The following is a 19979-nucleotide window of genomic DNA, read 5'->3' as shown; positions in this document are numbered from 1 at the left end:
ACTCACTGTAGACAAAGGTTACTTCTGGGGAATGAAGGATAATGAAGTTTTGAATCTTTTCCCTCTATAACAAGAAACAAAAGACAAAAAGAAAAACCTAATACAAAAAATAAATACATATGGTTCCTGGGAGAAAAATCCCAGAGTGCTACAGGATGACAGATGGCCTACGGCCTCACAGAGTAGCAGTTATGTTCTGGGACCACCCACCTCGAGTCTAAGGGAAGGAAGGCACATGTCTATCTGTTTATGAGCTCACTCATAAAGGGGACCATCGGGGAATTCCGAGAAGAAGGTGCAGAAAAAAAAGAGCTTCTGGAGTCAGAGACTGCCACAGTTGTGAAACTTTGGTTAAGTCATTCTCTAGACCTGTTTCCTCGTCTTTAATACAACTTTAACACTGTCTTCAGGGTACTGTGAGGATGGTATGAGTCAAGGTATATAACACGCTGGTGCATTCTGGGTTCTCAACCAATATCACTCCTTTCCGATCCCTGGTGCAGTGTAGCAGAAAAAAAAAAAAAATCTTTCAAAAACACTGGCGGGAGTGGGAAACGATAAGAGCGGCGGCTAGGGACTAGAGGCCCCGAAACCAGGATACCGATCACAAACCGGACTCTGTTCAGCAAGTGTGGCCACAGGTGCAGTAGGAAGCAGGCCTCTCTGAACCGCAAATACCATCTGCCATGGGGGCTGGAGGCAGCAGTGGGGCTCAGCCTTTAGACCACACGATTACACAGGAAGAGAGGGAGGGAGAGAGGCCTTTTTTCAACCTAGTATTTAAAGACACACAGCAGGGTAAGCATTTCAGTTATTTTTAGTTAAACAAAAACAGCCTTTTCCAAGGGTGATAAAGTGAACTGAAGGTCAGAAGGAAGCAGGGTGTGGGCTGCTCAAAGCTCTTGCTCCGAGATCTGGACGTGAGGAAAGAAGGCCCTCCCAAGAATTCAAGGGTGACCGGCCAGCAGAGGGATGCCTCTGATGACTGAGCACTGGCGCATCCTCTAAGGAGGCCCTAAGGTGATTTCCACCTGCCAGTCAGGTTGACATGATTAACATTATTATTCTTGGGGGCTATTAAATTAAGGAATGACGCAGGAAGCCAAGAGAGTGGCTTATTCAGTTGGATTCTGAATCACAATCAGGAAATAGTCTTTATCTGCAAAAGAGAAAAACGAAAAAATAAATCATTAAATCATTAAAATTAAAGTTAAAATGACCAACCATAAAAGGGGAGAGGAACATAAAAAGCATCAATGCTCAGGCTACTTCCAACTGTTGGGAAAACAGAAGATGAACTTGCAAGCTTCCCAAGGTGGCTGCCGCCCTGTGGCTGCCGGGAAAGCGAAGCCCCTCCCACCCCGCAGCCTCGGCCCGCAGCACCCCCCCTTTTCTAATATTCATGCTACCATATGAACAGGGAGGTAGGAGTATCATGCCTGCTTTCTGGGTAGGAAAACTCAGATTCAGAGAATTTAAATGAATGGCCTACGGCAGTGATTCTCAAACTAGAGGGCACATGAATTTCCCAGGGTCTGGGCTCAAAACAAACACTACTGGGCCCCGCCCCTAGCCCTTTGGATTCAGTAGGTCTGGAGTACAGCCGAAGAAATTGGGTTTTTTTAAATTAAGTTTTTATTTTTAAATTTGCATTTACTCTTTTAAAGTTCTGTTTATTTATTTATTTACTTACATATTTCTCGATACAGCCAATGTGGGGCTCAAACTCACAGCCCCAAGATCAAGAATCACATGCTCCTCTTACTAAGCCAACCAGGCATCCCCTAAACAAGTTTTTAGTTTTAATTACAGTATAGTTAAAAGAATTTACTTTTTTTTTTTTTTTAAAGATTTTATTTATTTATTTGACAGACAGAGATCACAAGTAGGCAGAGAGACAGGCAGAGAAAGGGGGAAGCAGACTCCCTGCTGAGCAGAGAGCCCAATTTGGGGCTCGATCCCAGGACCCTGGGATCATGACATGAGCTGAAGGCAGAGGCTTTAACCCACTGAGCCACCCAGGCGCCCCAAGAGTTTACATTTTTAACAAGTTCCCAGGTAATGCTGATGCTGCAGGTTCTGGGACAGCCACTAAGTTAAGGTTGCTTTTCATTTATTTTAGTAGAGATTGGAGAAGCAGAGCATTTCAAACTTGGCCCACTTAAACTACAAACATTTATTAAGGCTCCCATGTGCCCAGTCCTGGGCCAATCGCTTCTCATATGGTGCCTCAGTAAATCACTCCATGAGACAGACACTAGTGTTTTCCACCTCACTGAAGCTCAGAGAGGTTGCCCAAGCCAGAGCAAAAACGCAGGACTGGGCAGCCAGCTGGGTTAGACCCAGATGCTCCGCACACCTCTGGTCTGCCCTCTGCTGAAGAGGGGAGAAACGGCAGGACCTTGGCCTTGTCTGTTTTGTGTGTGCGGATTCAAACCTAAAGTTTGCTTCTTCCCATGATGACAGGCTGTTGCAGATAGGAAGAAACAGATTTTATATGACTAAGAGTTTCAGGGCTAAGCAATCTGTGTAAGTTAAAATCACTTACAAATAAAAGTAGAAATAATTAACAAGCCACCAATAAAACAGACACAATTAGCAATACTAGTGTCTTTTCTTCCAAGTATCAAGCTCTAAATTCAATAACATCACTCCAAGTGCTTTGTGGGAGGCAGAGTATTAAAGCTTGATCATGCTGTATTAACTTGGCTTTGTATTAGTGAGGTTAACAAATGAAAATCAAAAGTCTGTCTTAAAACGTCTTTTCGCACAGGCTGTTCTGGGCCAGGATGGGGTGAAAACTGGCACATATGCAGTGGACCAAACTGTCTGAAACTACCTGTTGCTATTTGTGGTCAGGGAAGCAGCTTCTTACTTTGATCAGCCAGAAAGATTAGGTGGGAAGAAAGGGATACTGGACTTCCTTCCTGGGCAGGGCTCTTCCAAGTTGTTCCCGTGGTGTGGGATGCTAATTATAGTACCATAAGGACCCACCTCAACATGCAGCAACTAGGCCTGTTCTATGCTGGGGGTGCCGTGGGACTTGAGCTCTGTGGAAATCCCAAGGCCATCTAGTCCTAATGCTTCAGAGGCTCTGGACAGTGGCCCCTGCCCACAAGAGTTCTGGCACCAAAATCCAGAAACTGTGAGCCCCTGTGACTGGGTCAATGGTTCTCCCCTTTGTATCCTTCTAAGCAGCCAGGGAGGTCAGAACAAGCCTGAGGCAGAGAACCAACACTGCCCTGCTACTGGGGTGGGTGCCCCAACAAATGACCCCAGAATTCTGCAGCCAGCTTCCTCTTCATCTGTGTTGCCAAGTCCAAGGACACTCAGCATCCACAGCCTCCCTATCACCCTCCTTCATCCGGGCCCCAAAGACAATCATGTTGCCTCCTGGCTTAAAAACCATCACAGGGTCAAGTCCATACAGCTAAGTTTGGTGTCTGATGCCTCTTTGATAATGGACCAAACATCTCACCCTCATTCCTTCCCACACATATTCTGATGGGCTAGACGAGCTGTGCTGCAGCCCACCTGTGTCACCATAGGCACACTGAACTTCGTGGCCCAGCCAAAGAAAGAGAGGGGGAGGAGCAGAAGTAATAATATAAAAATAGTCCTAGACAATTAATCTGTCCACCACTCACTCCAGTCTGTGAGTGAGGTAATACAGGCCACGACAGGTGGCCCTGATGTGCCCTTCTGTGGCCCAGTCCTTGCAGGCTCCTCCCAGGAGGCGCATTTCATCATCCTGCGAATGGTCCTAAGACCTAAAGACAGGTACAGTTCGTACTACACGGCTTCCACCCCCCTCAAGATTTCATTTATTTTTTTTGACAGAGAGATCACAAGTAGGCAGAGACACAGGCAGGCGGGGCGGGGGGGCGGGGGGAGAAGCGGGCTCCCTGCTGAGCACAGAGCCCCATGCGGGGCTCGATCCCAGGACCTTGAGATCATGACCTGAGCTGAAGGCAGACCTTGAGATCATAACCCACTGAGCCACCCAGACACCCCCTACACAGCTCGTAAACACAGGCCAAGCACTGCACGAGAAGAAACAAAAGCAGCAATTTGTTCCAACACTGGAGGAAAAGCTGGCCACACAGGGCCCAGAGAGACAGGACTACACTTTAGTAGTGGGCAATTTAATACTTTTTCAAGGATAAAATGACCATATGGTATTTTTGTCTTGTGCTTTGGTTTCAAATCACCGAATTCTTTTTCTTTCAAACATCGTTTTCCCATCCCTCCAACTTGGTTACACTCTTTCCTGTGCCTTCTAGATTCAGCTCAAATGTCCCCTTTTCTGGGAAGACCTAACCACACCTTCCTCTTTGTTCCATGAGACCACGATTCCCCTCTGTGGCCTAGGAGAGTCACAGTGCATAAGTATGTGTTGGGGATGCCAGCCAGAGACTAGCTAGGCAGTGAGGCAATCAACTCTGTACCTTTAATTCTTCAGGCTCACAATGGCAACTATGGGGACACCAATGTGCCAAGTTGTCCCGATAAGCTACCCACAATATGCTGGGACAGTCTGCTCCCAAGCAGGAATGTGGAAGACCTCTTACCTGGTGCAACCATAATTTCATTTTTCTTGGAGCGAATTCGAAGGAAGGTGAGGTCATTCTGGGGGTCAATTTCACGCACGGTGCTCCGGGCCTTCAAGATGAAGTTGTGCATGAGGTTGGCATACTGTGTGGTGGTGGGGTTGTCCATGGTGCTCTTGATGGGAATGCCTGAGGGGAGAGCAGGGAATGAGTAGGAAGCTGGAGCCCCATTCTGCCCAGCTCCCAACCCCACACCCTTAAGAGTACTGGACCAGCAATTGCCACTATTTACTGAGGGCTTGGCAGGCACAGCGCTGAGCACTTTCAGCATGGCAGCACCAGTCCCTGGAATTACTCTGGCAGTGGAATCACCATCTTCACTTGCCAGTGAGGCAACAGAAGCGCTGAGCCTTCACACAGCACAGAAGCAGTGGGGCTAGGATTCAAATGCGGGCCTGTTGGCTCCACTGCTGGGCTCCTTCCACAGGGCTGCACTGTCTTGACTGGCTTCCAGCAATAAAAGGGGAGACTGTCATTCAGAATACTTAGAACCTGAATAAAGAGGACAGCTCTTGTGAATTTGTAAATACTGAAAAGTAGGAAGAAGGAAAAAAGGTCGCCTGTGTAAAGACACTACCATCCCTAGGTGCTTTGCTCTAGTTCCCACCAAGGGAGGTTTAGGGCCCAGTTATAAACACATGTCCGTCCACACACATGATCGTGTCCCTCAAATTAAAGTGTGTTTCTCTGTCCGTGTATAGACTGGTAAACAGCATTGCTATTGCTTTCAAATAGCCCACAACTGGCCATTCCACAGAATTAATCATTCCTTTATTGTTGGGACATAGGCTGGATTTTTTTTTTTTACTTAATTACAGTGCCATGAACACCATTGTGTACCAAGCTTTTTCTGTTTTGAAGATTGTTTCCTTTCAATGAACTATTAAAAGGACCTCCCTTACTAGTCAGTACCTATCATCATGGAGGTGAAAAATGGGGCTCAGCCTGAGCGAACTCAGGACACAACTTAATCATCAGGTGCCTATGAATCACTGTGACATATCAGCAGAAGGTTCCACGGAGGAAGCCTTAAGTGCCCAACGCTAACAGGTATTTGTGATAAATGTGGCACAAATGACTCCTCACACATAAGTGGCCAGATATGGGGGCCCATGACCCTGCTGGTCTGGCCCATAAGTGACCAGCTTAAGGACTGGCCAAAGGCAATCACCCTCAGGCCTACTCACAGGTGGCAAGAAACTGGCCCAATCTTGTCTTCTTAGGGCATAGGAACATGAGTGTGGGCAAGAGAAGCAGCTGAGCCAGAGGCTGTTCTGAGCCAAGTGAAGTCATGAAGACAGACTAGTGACCATTTGCCTTTAAGCGACAAGACAACTAGGTCACTAGGGCTGCTACTGGGTCCTGGATGGCAACAATGTGCCCACCAGGGCCCCCTGAAGCTTTACTCCATAGCAGAATCTTCCTAAGGATGGCAGTATGAGCAGCCACGGTGATGACTGAGTAGGAATTCTGAAATCTGATGACCTGGACTTACACCCTAGCTCTATCCCTTGGGGTGGCTATGTGGCCTTACACAAGTGAGTTAACCTCTCAAGCCTCTGTTTCTTCATCTGTAAAATAATGCTTGTGCTGTGAGGATTAAATACAGCTAATCCATTTAAGAATGTTTAGCAAGAGTACAAACGTAATGTTGGCTTGTTACCAACATCAGTACAAAATAAATTCCATCCCCCAGGTAACTTGAGGGGCCAATGTCAAGGCCTGGCGAAGTCTGGATGATCAAAACTCTTAACCTTCTCTTCTTCTATACCACAAGGCCATCTTTTCTCAGGTCCCTCTGCCTGGGACTTTCCTTCCTTCCCGATTCTCTCATAATTCCCACTGGTCCCTCAGGTGTCCATTTTCTGGTGGATCTACCCACCTCCAGATGTGGTCAATGCCCCCACTCTACCACCCACCCAATTTTTCTTCAGAGCTGTTTCCTCTGGAGTTTGATATCACACCATTATGGAAGTGAGCAGGACCAGGTCTGATTTGCTCACCATTGTCCTTAAAGAGACTTCACTAAGCATTTATTGCAGATGATAAATAAGTGCTCTCAAGGGCTCCTTCAGCAGTTCAAATACTGTCATGAGTCTGATCACATTTCTACTAAGTGACAGGTGTACAAATGAGACCAGAAGCTAAACACTTGTCAGCTCACTTTAAAAAGCAAAACAAACAAACAAACAAACAAAAAAAAAAAACTACAAACACTGAAGTAGTGAGGAGGTGGGACAGGGACCAAAACCGGAGAGCATTTCAAATAAGGACAAGAGATCAAGTCCAGATTCACAGGATGTCAGAGCTGGGGACACCACACAGACAGCCGAACAATTAGGTCACCTCCTCCAAGCTTGTGCCTTCACAAATGTGGACTGTGCAGCCTGCAGAAGTAGCTGGTTACTAGGGAGCATGATTTCTAACTTGGGGCTTAGATCCGTCAAGACCAAGGTTGTACAGCCAGGTGCTCCCACCAAACCCAGATTCATTATTAATCAACAGTAAAAAACATTAACAATATTTAACAGAGGCAGTAATCCCCCGCATTATCTGTGGTTTCACTTTCCATGGCTTCAGTTACCTGTATCAACTCTGGTGTGGAAGCAGATGATTCTCTTGATCAGGGCAACAGTAGCCTACTGTTGTCTCACAATGCCTAGGTCATTCACCTGACTTCATTTCATCACATAGGAAATTTTAGGATCGCATGTCATTACAAGAAGGGTGAATACCATATAATAAGGTATTTTGAGAGACCACATTCACATAACTTTTATTATAGTATATTGTCATAACTGTTTATTATTAATTTTGTTCTTCATCTCTTCTTGTGCTTTATTTATAAATTTAACTTTATCATAAGTATGTACATATAGGAAAAACCATAGTACACATAGGGTTGAGTACCATCCTGTTTTCAGGCATTCACTGGGGGTTTTGGAATGTACCCCCCATGGATAAGGGGGGACTACTGTATTTGTTAAGCACCTACTACAACATTGTTCTAGGTGCTAGGGATACAGCAGTGAACACAAGAGACAAATCTCTGCCCTCGAAGCTTACAAGTTGAGTCTTTTATGTTGCCCCATGTGGGTACAGCACAAGATGGAAGTGGTCTGGGGGCACCTGGGTGGCTCAGTGGGTTAAGCCTCTGCCTTCGGCTCAGGTCATGATCCCAGGGTCCTGGGATCGAGCCCCACATCGGGCTCTCTGCTCTGCAGGGAGCCTGCTTCCTCCTCTCTCTCTGCTTGCCTCTCTGCCTACTTGTGATCTCTGTCAGATAAATAAAAAAAAAAAAAGAAAAAAGATGGAAGCGGTCTGAAGAGGTACAAATGGAATGGAGTAGTCCTTAAGTTTTTGGTAATTCCACTTAAAATTCACATTTTTACTATGAAACTTCATTTAAATTTGGCCAAGGCAAAGATGTCAAAAGGCAGTGGCAGGTGGTTGGTAAGTGATTGGGATAAGGGTATGTCATTAGTTCAGGAGCAAAAGCAGTCACTCGGGGCTGGAGTGGTTAGGAAATGCATCCTGCAGGAAAAGGCAGCTGAGCTGAATCATTTGGGTATGAAAGCCCTAGAGGGGCTAATAGATTAAAATCCCTAATCATCCTTCATGGAAGCTTCCAGAGAGCTTAAAGGCCCTATAGAGCAGTGAGTTCTGATGACCGATAGCCAGAAGTGGGTGACCTTGAACATGTCACCCAATTTCTCTCAGCCCTAGGTTTCTTATCGAAAAATGGGCAGTGCTCGCTTCAGCAGCACATATACTAAAATTGAAAAATGGGCAATACTCCTGCCTTGCAGGGTCATGGTGTGAAATGTAAATGAGAGACGAAAGTGGGAGCTCTGTAGTGGGATACAAATTAAAAATAAATACTTGCAATAATTTTAGCATTTATATGGCATTACATCAGGTACTGTTCTAAAAGCTTTCCTTAAAAGGAAACTGGAACAGAGAGGTTAAGTGACTAGCCTAAGATCACACAGCTGATAAAAATTAAGTAGAGCCAGGATTCAAACCTAGGCAGTCTGGTTCCACATTCTATATTCTTACCCACTGGGCAATACTGCCACATTAGTGTATAAAAAAGAAGTGCCCATCAGTATCCAAAAGGTAAGCAGTTGGTGCTATATTCTAATGAAAAAGCTCAAGTTTGGGGGCAGTTTTAAAGCAAAACTGAAGCCTGTGACTTCCAAATACTGATGGAGGTCTAATCCTCCCCCATTTGGGGTGAAAAAATGCCCAGTCTGAGAAGATAGTCTCTCTAGGAGATATACAAATAGTCTTTCAGATCTGGGAGTAAGAAGCAGCTAAAAGAGATTACCCAGATCAATCACTCCACTTATGGCAGCTGAGGTCTGAAGAAGGGAAGAGGAAGCCCCAGGCCCTCTAGCTGAGCAGTGGCAGACCCCAGCTGGAACTTGCTCCTGCCTCCACAGTGTCCTGAGGACCCCAAACCTGTTGCCTGCTTTGACCACATGGCATAATTAGAGTTTGACAAAGCTGGGGAGCATGCGCTGTGCGCTGCCTAGATTTGGGCTGGCCGGAGTCGGACAACTTGGAAAATAACATTCTAACTAAGGACACGTCACTTCAACTTTTTCACCCTTAATGACTTTCATTCTGCTCTATAAGTAGGAATTATTGAGAAGTCTGCCTTTCTAAAAACAAGGACTAGAATGACATCACATACACACAGAGCTCTTAAATCAGAGTTCACTAAATGCACTGCACTAGAGAATGGGGGAGGCCAGCTGGGTGACCCTAAGCATTGACTGGGCTACAGACCAACAGCTACTCTCTGTTTCTTCACAGTACAGTGTGGGAGAGAGCACAAGTGCATTCAGACAGACTTAGCATGAAATGTTGGTTCTTTTTTTTTTTTTTTTTTTAAGATTTTATTTCTTTATTTGACAGAGAGAGAGATCACAAGTAGGCAGAGAGAGAGAGGGGGGAAGCAGGCTCCCTGCTGAGCAGAGATCCCAAAGCGGGGTTGGATCCCATGATCCTGAGATCATGACCTGAGCCAGAGGCAGAAGGTTAACCCACTGAGCCACCCAGGCACCCCTGCAATCTTGGTTCTGTAATGGCAGGAAAATCAATTAAATTTCTAGACTCTGTTCTCTCTACTGCAAAATGGAGACAACAGGGCTGCTTTATGGAATAAATGAAACAAAATGTTTGTAAAGCAATGGCTTGCAGCCTGGCACAGAACAAGTGCTTGATAAATGTTAGTTCTTTTCTTCACCATGTCTACTGCAGTTTGGGAATATTAGTATCCGTACTCTTCTAGTTGATGAAATAATGTATAGAAAAGGAGGGAGAGGCGCCTGGGTAACTCAGTCAGTTAAGCATCCAACTGTTGATTTCAGCTGAGGTCATGATCTCAGGTTTGTGAGATCGAGCCCCACAATGGGCTCAGTGCTGGGCATGGAACCTGCTTAGAATTCTCTTTCTCCCTCTGCACTCCGCACAACCCCCGCCCCCGCCACCTCCCCAAAGGAGGAAAAAGCTATAGGCATTAAGAAGTTGACCAGAGTATTATCTAGTGAAAAAATAGAAACAGGGGCACCTGGCCTGGCTCAGTGGGTAGATTGTGCAACTCCTGATTTTGGGGTTGTGGGTTTGAGCCCTAGGCTGAGTGTAGAGTTTACTTAAAAAAAAAAAAAATTAGAAACCATATAAATGGTGGATGGCTGATAAACATTATACTGGCAATTAAAAATTTTGCTATGTAAATCATGACAAAAAAAGCCAGAAAACAAGCTCATGAGCGAACATATGTAAAAGAATAACAACTATAATAATTATGACCAAGAAAAGATATACCTCGGCAAGGGCTAGAAAAGCATGGCACAGTCAAAAGTATGATCTGTCAGGGCAGTGGAATTGAGTGAATTTTTCCTTTTTTAAACTTTGGAAGTCCAGTAATAGTGCTAGGACACTGGAAGTGCTTAAAAGAGGATACAAATTAGATTGTGTACGTGAAGGGGCTTAGTAAATAATAAGTGTCAGGCTAAGTTTGGGCTGTTTCCTTGGGGTCTGCCTATGAGCAGGTCATGGCCAAAGGGAGGGTGTACCTTCTGTGTTCACCACGATGATGCCCTGTACTCCCTTCTGGCTCTGAAGTCGCTTCAGTGTCTCCTCCACCTCTGCCTGCCAGAGAGAACAAGACCCAGGTTAGGAGGGGCCAGGAAGAGTGGACTGACTCCCTCACACTCCTGGCTGATTAATCACATATTTGTCTTCCAATAACAAACAAGTAACACCCAGGCACATGGCACCTCCTCAAAGCTCCCCAGGCCTGTTTGCAGTGGTCCCTAGGTCATCCCTAGGGTTTAAACCATCTGTTACAAACCCCGGCATGGGGTGTGGCTACTCCTGGCTCTTTGCCCACTAGGCACTATTACCCCTCCCGGCTTAGCTATTTGGGAGCAGAATATAAATACCATTCTTGGGAGAACAGACACATCCATGACTCTCATATTTGGAACACTGGGGGAACCAGACTCCAATGATTTGAAAAAACCTAAACAGCGGTGTCTACTAGGAAGGAGACTAAGTTGTCATTCGTGGCCCAAACAGCACAAATGAAAATATTCCAAAGGAAGAAAATGACTCCACGAGGATAAACTCGGTGACTTAGTAAGCTAGCATCTGAGACAGTGTGACACATGGTACATAGACACAGAAAATATGCCTGGGGAAGGGGCTCATTAATCCTGATTCTCCAGAAACTAGCACATGGCATTTGGGCCCTCACCCTATCATGCCAGGCCTTTTATGTTATTATCACGGCCATCTCTTCTACCCTTCCTTCAACTCTCCATCTTCACACCTATACCTCCTTATCTCCAAATCTTTTTTACCCTAACAAGGAAATCCAATAAATTCTTCTAGGCCATTTAAGGCATTACCTCTTCCATGAAGCTTTTACTGATCCCCAACTCTGGAGTCTTTGCCCGGTTCTGACTCCCCAAACTCTTGGACTGTACCTCTCTAGGAATGCATTAGGTACTGGTTTACTTAGAGTTTCTACAATGCTCTGCACAACAGGTGCTCAATAAAAAGCTTCTTAACTGAACTAGGCCTAACTCTGTGGATGGAAACTGGCCTTAAAGTGTGCTTGTTCTTAGGAGGCCCCTTCCAGACCAGCCCAGAATCCAGGCAGAAGCTACTCAAAGGGTGAGTCAGACTATGTTCAAAACAGATGCCATCAACCAACCTAAAGGAAGTAGTTCCCCACCCCCAAGGGCTAATGAGTTGGCCTGGAGGGGAGGAGCTCCTAAACAGTGATGGAGAGAGCACAATGAATTACTGTTTTTCTAGTAGGAAAAAAGCTGACAATCCAGTCACTACCACCCACTCCCCAATGATATAAGAATACTGAAATGCTGGAGAGAAGAGCAAACAAGTTCCTCCTATGAGATGGCAAATAGCCTAACACGTCATAAATCTGGAGACTGAGTAAAAGGACAGGGCTAGCTCTGTGGACGGGAGTATAATACAGCGGGTCATGAATGTATGAGGTCATAATTCACTCCAGACTTTCACCGAGCTGCTATTAAATGCTATTTTGGGGGGGGGGGGTGAAGTACAATAGTGGTCAGTTTTACACAGTACTCCATCTGACCTGGTAACTTTCCTGAAACTCATCCTAAGGAAATAACTTAAAAGAAGAATACAGCAAGATGTTTGCTGCTGTGACAACTGCAGTTGCAAAATACAGAAAGAGCCCAAAGTGCCCAATAATTAGGAGAAAAGTCAATTCAATTATAGACTTCTCTTCATAGGAATATAATATACATATTAACAATGGTAATCAGAATATATCACCACAAAAAGTTCATGATATTAACATTAAGTGAAAACAGCTAAATGCAAAAATAAAGTGCTTGATGAGGGCACCCACGTGAAAACAAGCAAGCTAGGACTCTGAAAAAAATAAAAGCCACATTGAACGCAGGGAATTGTAGATAAGATTTTCTTTTTTTTTTTTCTTTTCCAAAACAGCCTCTTTTTACTCCATTACATTGTTTCTATTTAAAAACATCTTTGGGGGGGCACCTGGGTGGCTCAGTGGGTTAAAGCCTCTGCCTTCAGCTCAGGTCATGATCCTGGTGTCCTGGGATTAAGCCCCATAACAGGCTCTCTGCTCGGGGAGGGGTCTGCTTCCCTTTCTCTCTGCCTGCCTCTCTGCCTACTTATGATCTGTCAAATAAATAAATAAAATCTTTAAAAAAAATAAAATTAAAGACATTTTTTTGGGGTGCCTGGTTAGCTCAGTTGGTTAAACATCTGCCTCTTGGTTTTGGTTTAGGTCATGATCTCAGGGTCTTGGGGCTGAGCCCTGCGTCAGGCTCCGTAAGTTAACACAGAGCCGCTTGAGATTTTCTCCCTCTTCCTTTCCTCCTCCCCTAACTCGTGCTCTCTCTCTCTAAAATAAATGAACTGAAAAAAAAAAAAAATCCACCAAACCCAAACATTTTTTTAACCCTTCTCTGTGTATCCAAGAAAGAGATCTCTAATATGGGGATACTGTAGGGCTCTGACATGCTCAACATTGACAGCTCAATGTTCAATCAACCTAGGGAAGAGAAAGAAAGCTAAAACCAAAGGTGTCAGAATAGAGGTCTGAAATATTCCCTGGAGGCTAGAAAGTAGAGCTGAAATGAAAGAGATGAATACTTCTTAACTCCTATTCATTTCAGCCCTACGTCAGGTATCTGGATGCCTTCTATATGCCAGACACTGTTTTAGGCCTGAGCTGCTATAATGAACAAAATCTAAAAACAAACAAACAAACAAACAAACCCCTTGCCCTCATGAAGCTGACCTAGGGGAAGGGGCAGACATTAAACAAGTAAAATATAAAGTCGGATACAGTAGGGAAGTGGTATCTGGAATTAAGGGGCTGATGGCAATTCTTTTAAAAATAGTTTATTTATTTGAGAGAGAGAGAAAATGTGTGCACAAGTTGGGGGAGGGGCAGAGGGAGAAACAGACTCCAGGCTGAGCAGGAGCCCGATGTTGGGTTCAATCCCAGGACCCTGAGACCATGGCCTGAGCTGAAGGCAGAGGCCTAACCAACTGAGCCACCCAGGCAGGCAATTTTAAATAAGGTGGTCAGAGAAGACCTCACCAAGCTGAAAGCTGTAGAGATCTGAATGAAGAAAATGAGGGAGCTAATGTGGATTTCTAAGGAGAGCATTCCAAACCGCATAAAGAGCAAGTACAAGAGCCCCAAGGTTAACATATTTCAGGGCTCAAAGGAGCCAGTGTGGTTGAAGTGCAGTGAGCAGCAGGCGGCCAGATGACAGAGGTGGCCAGGGTCAGATTAGATTTCAGTGGGTCTGGTAGACCACAGCAATGACTTTGGTTTTTAATGGGGATGATATGGGGAGCCACTCGCAGGTTTTGAGGTGAGGAGTGACAAGATCTGATGTTTCAAAACAATGGGTCTGGTTGCTCTGTGGAGAACAGACGGCCTGCCTGAGCCGTCTGAACAAGTACTGCTCCCTCTGAAGGAAGCAACCTTCACTCCTGCACTCACTGCTTGATGTAACTAATTCCCGACTCTTTGGATGCAGCTCATGAGTCTTCTGTGGGAGACCTTCTCCCCTCTCCTGGGTACCCTTCACCCTGCCTTCACAGCACATACATTGGGATGTAGCTATCTGTTTTGCTCTAGACCCAAAGCACCCCAGGAACAAGAACCCCAACTTTAGAGCCCCACTACCTGGCACAGTATAGACTCAGTAAATACTTAAGGAACAAATAAAAAGCATTTCTACAACCATGTTTTACAAAAATCAACCTTTTCAAGTGGGGGGGGGGGGCAAGGCCTTACAGTACCCAGGGTAAAAAAGAGCTGGGGTTTAGGTGATCCTATATTTAACCTCGACCAAGACTTGGCTGCTTTAAGAAAACACACACAAGAAAGGGAGGACATACAATTATATATTAACCTGCTCAATACCTGCTATAAGTCAGATATTGGGATGAATGTTTTCAGACACCTTTCTCTCATTTGAACCTTCCATGGTTAGTAGGATCTCCATTTTACAATGAGGAAATGGAGATTCAGAAATGAGAAGTTTTGCCTGAAGACACACAGCAGGTCAAAAGAAGAGATGAATATGCCTCTGATCACAACTGATGAGGTCCCTGTCATGGGGAGCTAACATTCTGGTGAAGAGACATTTTTCTTTTTTAAGATTTTTGTTTATTAAATTGAGAAAGAATAAGCACAAGTGTGTGTGTGTATGTGTGTGTGTGTTTGTGTGTGTGTGTGTGAGAGAGAGAGAGAGAGAGAGAGAGAGAGAAAGCAGAAGCAGAGGGGCAGAGGAAGAGGGAGTAGCAGGCTCCCTGCTCAGATGTGTTTGATTCCAGAACACTGGAATCATGACCTGAGCTGAAAGCAGGCGCTTAACTGACTGAGCTACCCAGGTGCCCCAAGATATTTCTTTCTTTCTATTTATTTATTTTTTGGATGGCTGATGGTGAAAACACCATTAAAAAACAAGTAACCATGATTCTTGAAGGGTACAGGGACAGGGCTGGGGGCAGAGGAATATACTTTAGCTAGTGTGGTCTGGAACACCTGAGGCTGTAATCTTCAAGCAAAGAACTAAATTAGGAGAAAGAAAGCACTCCAGGCAAAGGACTGAAAGCAAAGGCAGTGAAGTGGAAACAAGTTTGGCATGTTTAAAGAATGGAGAGGGCTAGTACTGCCAATGTTTTTTGATAGGTGAAAATCATGTAACAGAAAGTCAACTTTTCTTTAATTTTTAAGACTTATCAGTGAAATTGAAATGAAACATTGTTTACATCTCTCATTTTTAAGTCTTTAGATTTTTCCACATATCTACTGATTTTAAAAAACTTTTGTATGTTAGAAATATTAGACTTTGGTCAAGTATATAATTAAATATAAAAAATAGTTTTCTCTAAGACTAGAGAATAGTCTTTTCCAACATGATCCCAACCCATAGGATGGGGCTAAGCCTGGGTGAGTTGGGGATCATGAGGTCTAGAGAGGGGTCTCCAGGAGAGCAAAGCACCAGCTACTGATCTGGGTTCAGGAGAAACTGCTTTAAACAAGCCTCAAGTTCAGCCCTAAAAGAGCCAAGAAGAAAAACTAATGTTACCAAAAAGCCACAAGTAGCAACAGGGACATTTACAGATAGGAAAGGACAGTCCTAGGCAGGCATCCAAGTATTGCCAGCTCTAGATCAACGTTTGTCGTTCCTGCCGAGCTAGCCAACTGGTCCCAGATCTGCCTGAGTGGATATGCAGTCCCCCAGGGTTGGCTCACATCTCCAACTTCCTGTCCTGCTCCTAGAGAGAGCCCAACTGGTATATTCTGCATTCTGGGTTGTAGGTAACACTAACATGGTGTCTGCATCAGGCAAGAAACAAGCCTTTCAGGTTCTTCAGTTCCCAGGTACATGCTGCTGACAGATGGAAAAACAAGTAGCAGTATAAGCAGGATTATTTATTGGTTCAGCATAAGAGGAATGATAATCATCAGAAGCAAATGATTCGCAAAGAAACTGACCAATCTGACTCCTAAGCATAAACATTATACTTTGTATAAAATAAAAATGAATCAAAACAACAAAAAAAAAATCTGCATCTAATATAACAAAAGAGTAATTCCAAAACATGACACAAAATGATTAAGAAAAATAAAGTCTGGAGGCACCTGGGTGGCTCAGTCGGTTAAGCATCTGCCTTCAGGTCAGGTCATGATCCCACGGTCCTGGGATCAAGGCCTGCATCAGGCTTCCTGTTCAGTGGAGAGTTTACTTCTCCCTCTACCCTTCCCTCCTACTCATGATCTCTTGCTCTCTTTCACCTTCTCTCTCAAATAAATAAAATCTTAAAAAAAAAAGAAAAATAGTCTAAAAGTTAAGTGGGCAAAAAGGATACTAGTAGAAAATATACCTAAGAGAAATTACAAACATATAGAAAAATGTTCACGGTTTCCTGAAAAATAAGAGACATTTCATTTCATTCCTTAAAAAATGAAAAATTGTAGCAATGATGAAGTGATTTTAAATCTAGCAGTTATGGCAAAGCTGGTACAAAGGCAATTCGACCTTTTGGGAAAGTGACAGAACAACACTACCGCAAGACCTGTAAGTTCTGGTCCCTTGGCCTCAGAAGATTTTTTCCCTGAGGATTTTTCCTAAGGAAATAATCTAATAATTTTTTTAAAAAAGAAAAATAAATTCTACACATACAGAAGTACTCATCACAGCATTATCTCAACTAATGAAGAACTAGAAGCAACCCAAATGTACACCAGGGGAATGGCTTCGCAAATTATGGTACAGCTATTTTACTATTATGTAGTCATTAAAAATGACAGATCACAAAGATGATGTAGCAATCATCAGATGAGAATAGTTTTGTGTAGGGGCGCTTGGGTGGCTCAGTGGGTTAAAACCTCTGCCTTTGGCTTAGGTCATGATCTTGGGGTCCTGGGATCAAGCCAGGCATTGGGCTCTCTGCTCAGCAGGGAGCCTGCCTCCCCCTCCCCCTCTGCCTGCCTCTCTGCCTACTTTTGATCTCTCTCTGCCAAATAAATAAATAAATAAAATCTTTAAAAAAAAGGAAATAGTTTTGTGGTGAAGTAAAACTAGACAGTGTTATGGATGATTTTTATATCACCATTCTGAAGGTCAATCTGGCAGTTTCTACCAAACTATAAAATATGCATGCCAGAAGTAACACTTCTAGGAATCCACCCTATATCCTACATAGACACTAGCATGAACACACACACACACAGACAACAATTAACTGCAGGGGTGCCTGGGTGACTCAGTAAAAGTGTCTGACTCTTGATTTCGGGTCATGTCATTATCTCAGGGCCCTGGGATGGAGACCAGAATCCAGCTCTATCCTGAGTGGGGTCTACTTGAGAATTCTCTCTCCCTCTGCCCCTTCCCCTCACTTGCATTCTCTCTTTCAAATAAATAAATCTTAAAAAAAAAAAAAGACAATAGTCACTGCAGCACTGTCTAGAATGAAAAACTGTAAGTCACCTAAATGTATTTACTGCAATGGAATATTATACAGAATGAAGATTTGTATATACTGCCATGGAAAAATGTTTGGTATTTTTAGGTGACTAGAGTAAGCTCTAGAAAGAGCTATCTCTTCCTATGTATAGCCTAAAGTAAACTTAATACCTAGAAACATAAATGTTCTAGTGTCATGTAATAAACAGCTTATATGTGAATGTGCTTATGCACTAATCAAATCCAGGAGGAAACACACCCAACTGCCAACAGTCATTTATCATAGGGGAGTGACATGGGGACCACATGCACTTTCTACATTACTTTGAAACTGCTTGAATTGTTTAAAATGTGCATCTAAATATGTTCTGCTTCTGTAAGTAAAAACACAGTATAATGGTACTGGTTTCAATAAGCTACCATTTGTGTCAGAAGATGAGGGAGCATACACATAACTGTATTTGCATGTAGAGGTATAAGAAACTAACTTTCAACTCTGGTGACTGAGCTGAGAATCAGGGGTGGGAGATTTATTTTTCATTCAGATCCCTTCAGATTATTTTTTCTTACTGTGTGCAGGTTACTTTTTTTTACACTTTAAAAAGTTATGTGAGGGGCGCCTGGGTGGCTCAGTGGGTTAAAACCTCTGCCTTCAGTTCAGGTCATGAGTCCTGGGATGGAGCCCCGTATCCAGCTCTCTGCTCAGCGGGGAGCCTGCTTCTACCTCTCTCTCTGCCTGCTTCTGTGCCTACTTGTGATCTCTGTCAAATGAATAAAATCAATTAAAAAAAAAAAGTGATGTGAAAGATGAGGTTACATATATTCGAAGTAATTACTACATGTTTTTAGTGATGTTAACACATTCTTTGTGGTGTAATAATAAATGAAAAAAGCAGAGTCCACAACTGTACATTCAGTAGGAACTAAACTATATAAAGTGAAAACTGAGGACCGAAAGATTAGGCTATGTCTTCTAATTACAAATGTTTGCCTCTAGGTCATGGCACTGTCCCTTTTTCCTTTGCCATTTTTATTGTGGGCTTTACATTTTAAAATAAGATTTTGGCCTTAACATTTCAGAAGTCTCTTCAAGCTTTCTACAAGTAGGCAGGATAAAAACCACAGGAAAACAAACCTACAAAGGCATAAAGAGCCAAAGACATAAAGTTCCTGCCAGCAAGGCTTTGGGATGCCCAAGGGTGGATCCCCCCAATTTCTGATTCATGCACCAAGTTCCAGACGCTCGAAAGAACCACAGGCACAGAAAGGCGTCAGTCAAGCTTCCTGGGTTCAAATCAACCTCCGCCATTTCCTGAGGCCAGGCATTTAATTTGACTCGGCTTCAGACTCCACGTATGTCAAATGGGGATAATGGTTGCACCTACCTCAAAGAGCTGGGGTGAGGAGAGCCAAGGTACGGAAAGCGCTTAGCAGTGATTGACACAAATAAAGCTCCCAGGAAACATTACCATTATTGTTATCGCGCAACAAGGCCCGGGACGCTAGGATGCAGGAGCCTGTGGGCCGGCCTCCCCATCTCCGTCAGACCCTCGCCGAGGCCCGAGCTCCTGCTTCCGGGCAAGGGGCAGCGGGATCCGGGAGCCCCACCTCGGTCCCCGCTGTCCCCTCAATCCGGGTATAGAGGCCTGCGCCGCCCGGGTTCCGCCCTCCGGTCAGCTCCGGCCCAACCACGCCCAGCCCCGCGGATTCCCAGGCCGGCACTTTGAGACACCTCCGGAGGATGGAAGGCCAGGCGCAGGGTGGTGGGCGGCCGTGCTCGGCCATCTTCCGGCCGCTAGCCGCGAGCTCCAGGAGGACACTCACCATCTCTAAACGGACGGGTAGCTCCGCGACGCCGGCACTCTATCCAGTCCCGGTGCCTCTCCGCGCCTGCGCACACACCCTGTCAAGACGGACAGCTCTGGCAGCCTATCAGGAGCGAGTATAGCACGAGCGGACAGGCGGGTCTTAGCCTCCCCAGGGCTTGTAGGGAATTTACCAGGCGCTGTCCGAAAGTGAAAAGCAGAGGGGCTTTTCAGCTGTGGGAAATTCACAACTCCTTCTGTGCCGAAAGATGCTTGTTATTGGTGTCAGAAGAGGATTTCAACTCAATCGAGGTCTGAGTTGGCTCTCGAAGTCCTGGGTGGACGGTAGTGGGCGAATACGAAGGCGAGGTGGGGGGTTGCTGAGACCCCTTTTGCACCCTCATTAAGGCAAAAATGAGGCGCGGTGCCAAAATGCACCCAAAGCACAGTAAAGTCGGGTAGTGGGACCGGAGTCATGCGTCTCTGGGGTCACTAGAGCGAACACTTTGGGAATATTCCAGGCAGAT

General features: G+C 44.7%; 1 protein-coding gene across 2 annotated transcripts; it reads right to left on the bottom strand.

Annotated features, from left to right (window-relative positions):
- Positions 1-799: 799 nt before the first annotated feature.
- Positions 800-19622, bottom strand: DYNLRB1 (dynein light chain roadblock-type 1). 2 transcript variants are annotated; one of them, XM_004746590.3, is made up of 4 exons: positions 19472-19622; positions 10697-10772; positions 4572-4739; positions 800-1159 (listed from the first exon to the last, which is right to left on the bottom strand). In XM_004746590.3, exons 1-4 carry the CDS (start codon positions 19472-19474, stop codon positions 1116-1118), a joined length of 291 nt encoding a protein of 96 aa, XP_004746647.1. In that variant the 5' UTR covers positions 19475-19622; the 3' UTR covers positions 800-1115. The 2 variants fall into 2 exon arrangements, with proteins under 2 accessions (XP_004746647.1, XP_044940038.1); XM_045084103.1 differs by lacking the exon at positions 19472-19622 and adding an exon at positions 19117-19270.
- Between the last annotated feature and the right edge of the window lie 357 nt (positions 19623-19979).

This window comes from Mustela putorius, unplaced genomic scaffold, assembly GCF_011764305.1.
Source record: "Mustela putorius furo isolate JIRA1106 unplaced genomic scaffold, ASM1176430v1.1 tig00000743_pilon_pilon_pilon, whole genome shotgun sequence".
NCBI classification, from domain to species: Eukaryota; Metazoa; Chordata; class Mammalia; order Carnivora; family Mustelidae; genus Mustela; species Mustela putorius.
This window is presented reverse-complemented; position numbering and strand designations above follow the sequence as displayed.

Bases quoted from the DNA above. Each gene is read 5' to 3' on its own strand.
- DYNLRB1 (XM_004746590.3), bottom strand. The intron at 4,740-10,696 runs GTACACCCTCCC...CTCTCCCCTCAG, and splicing joins CATCGTGGTGAACACAGAAG to GCATTCCCATCAAGAGCACC. The intron at 1,160-4,571 runs GTAAGAGGTCTT...TCTCTTTTGCAG, and splicing joins TGAAATTATGGTTGCACCAG to ATAAAGACTATTTCCTGATT.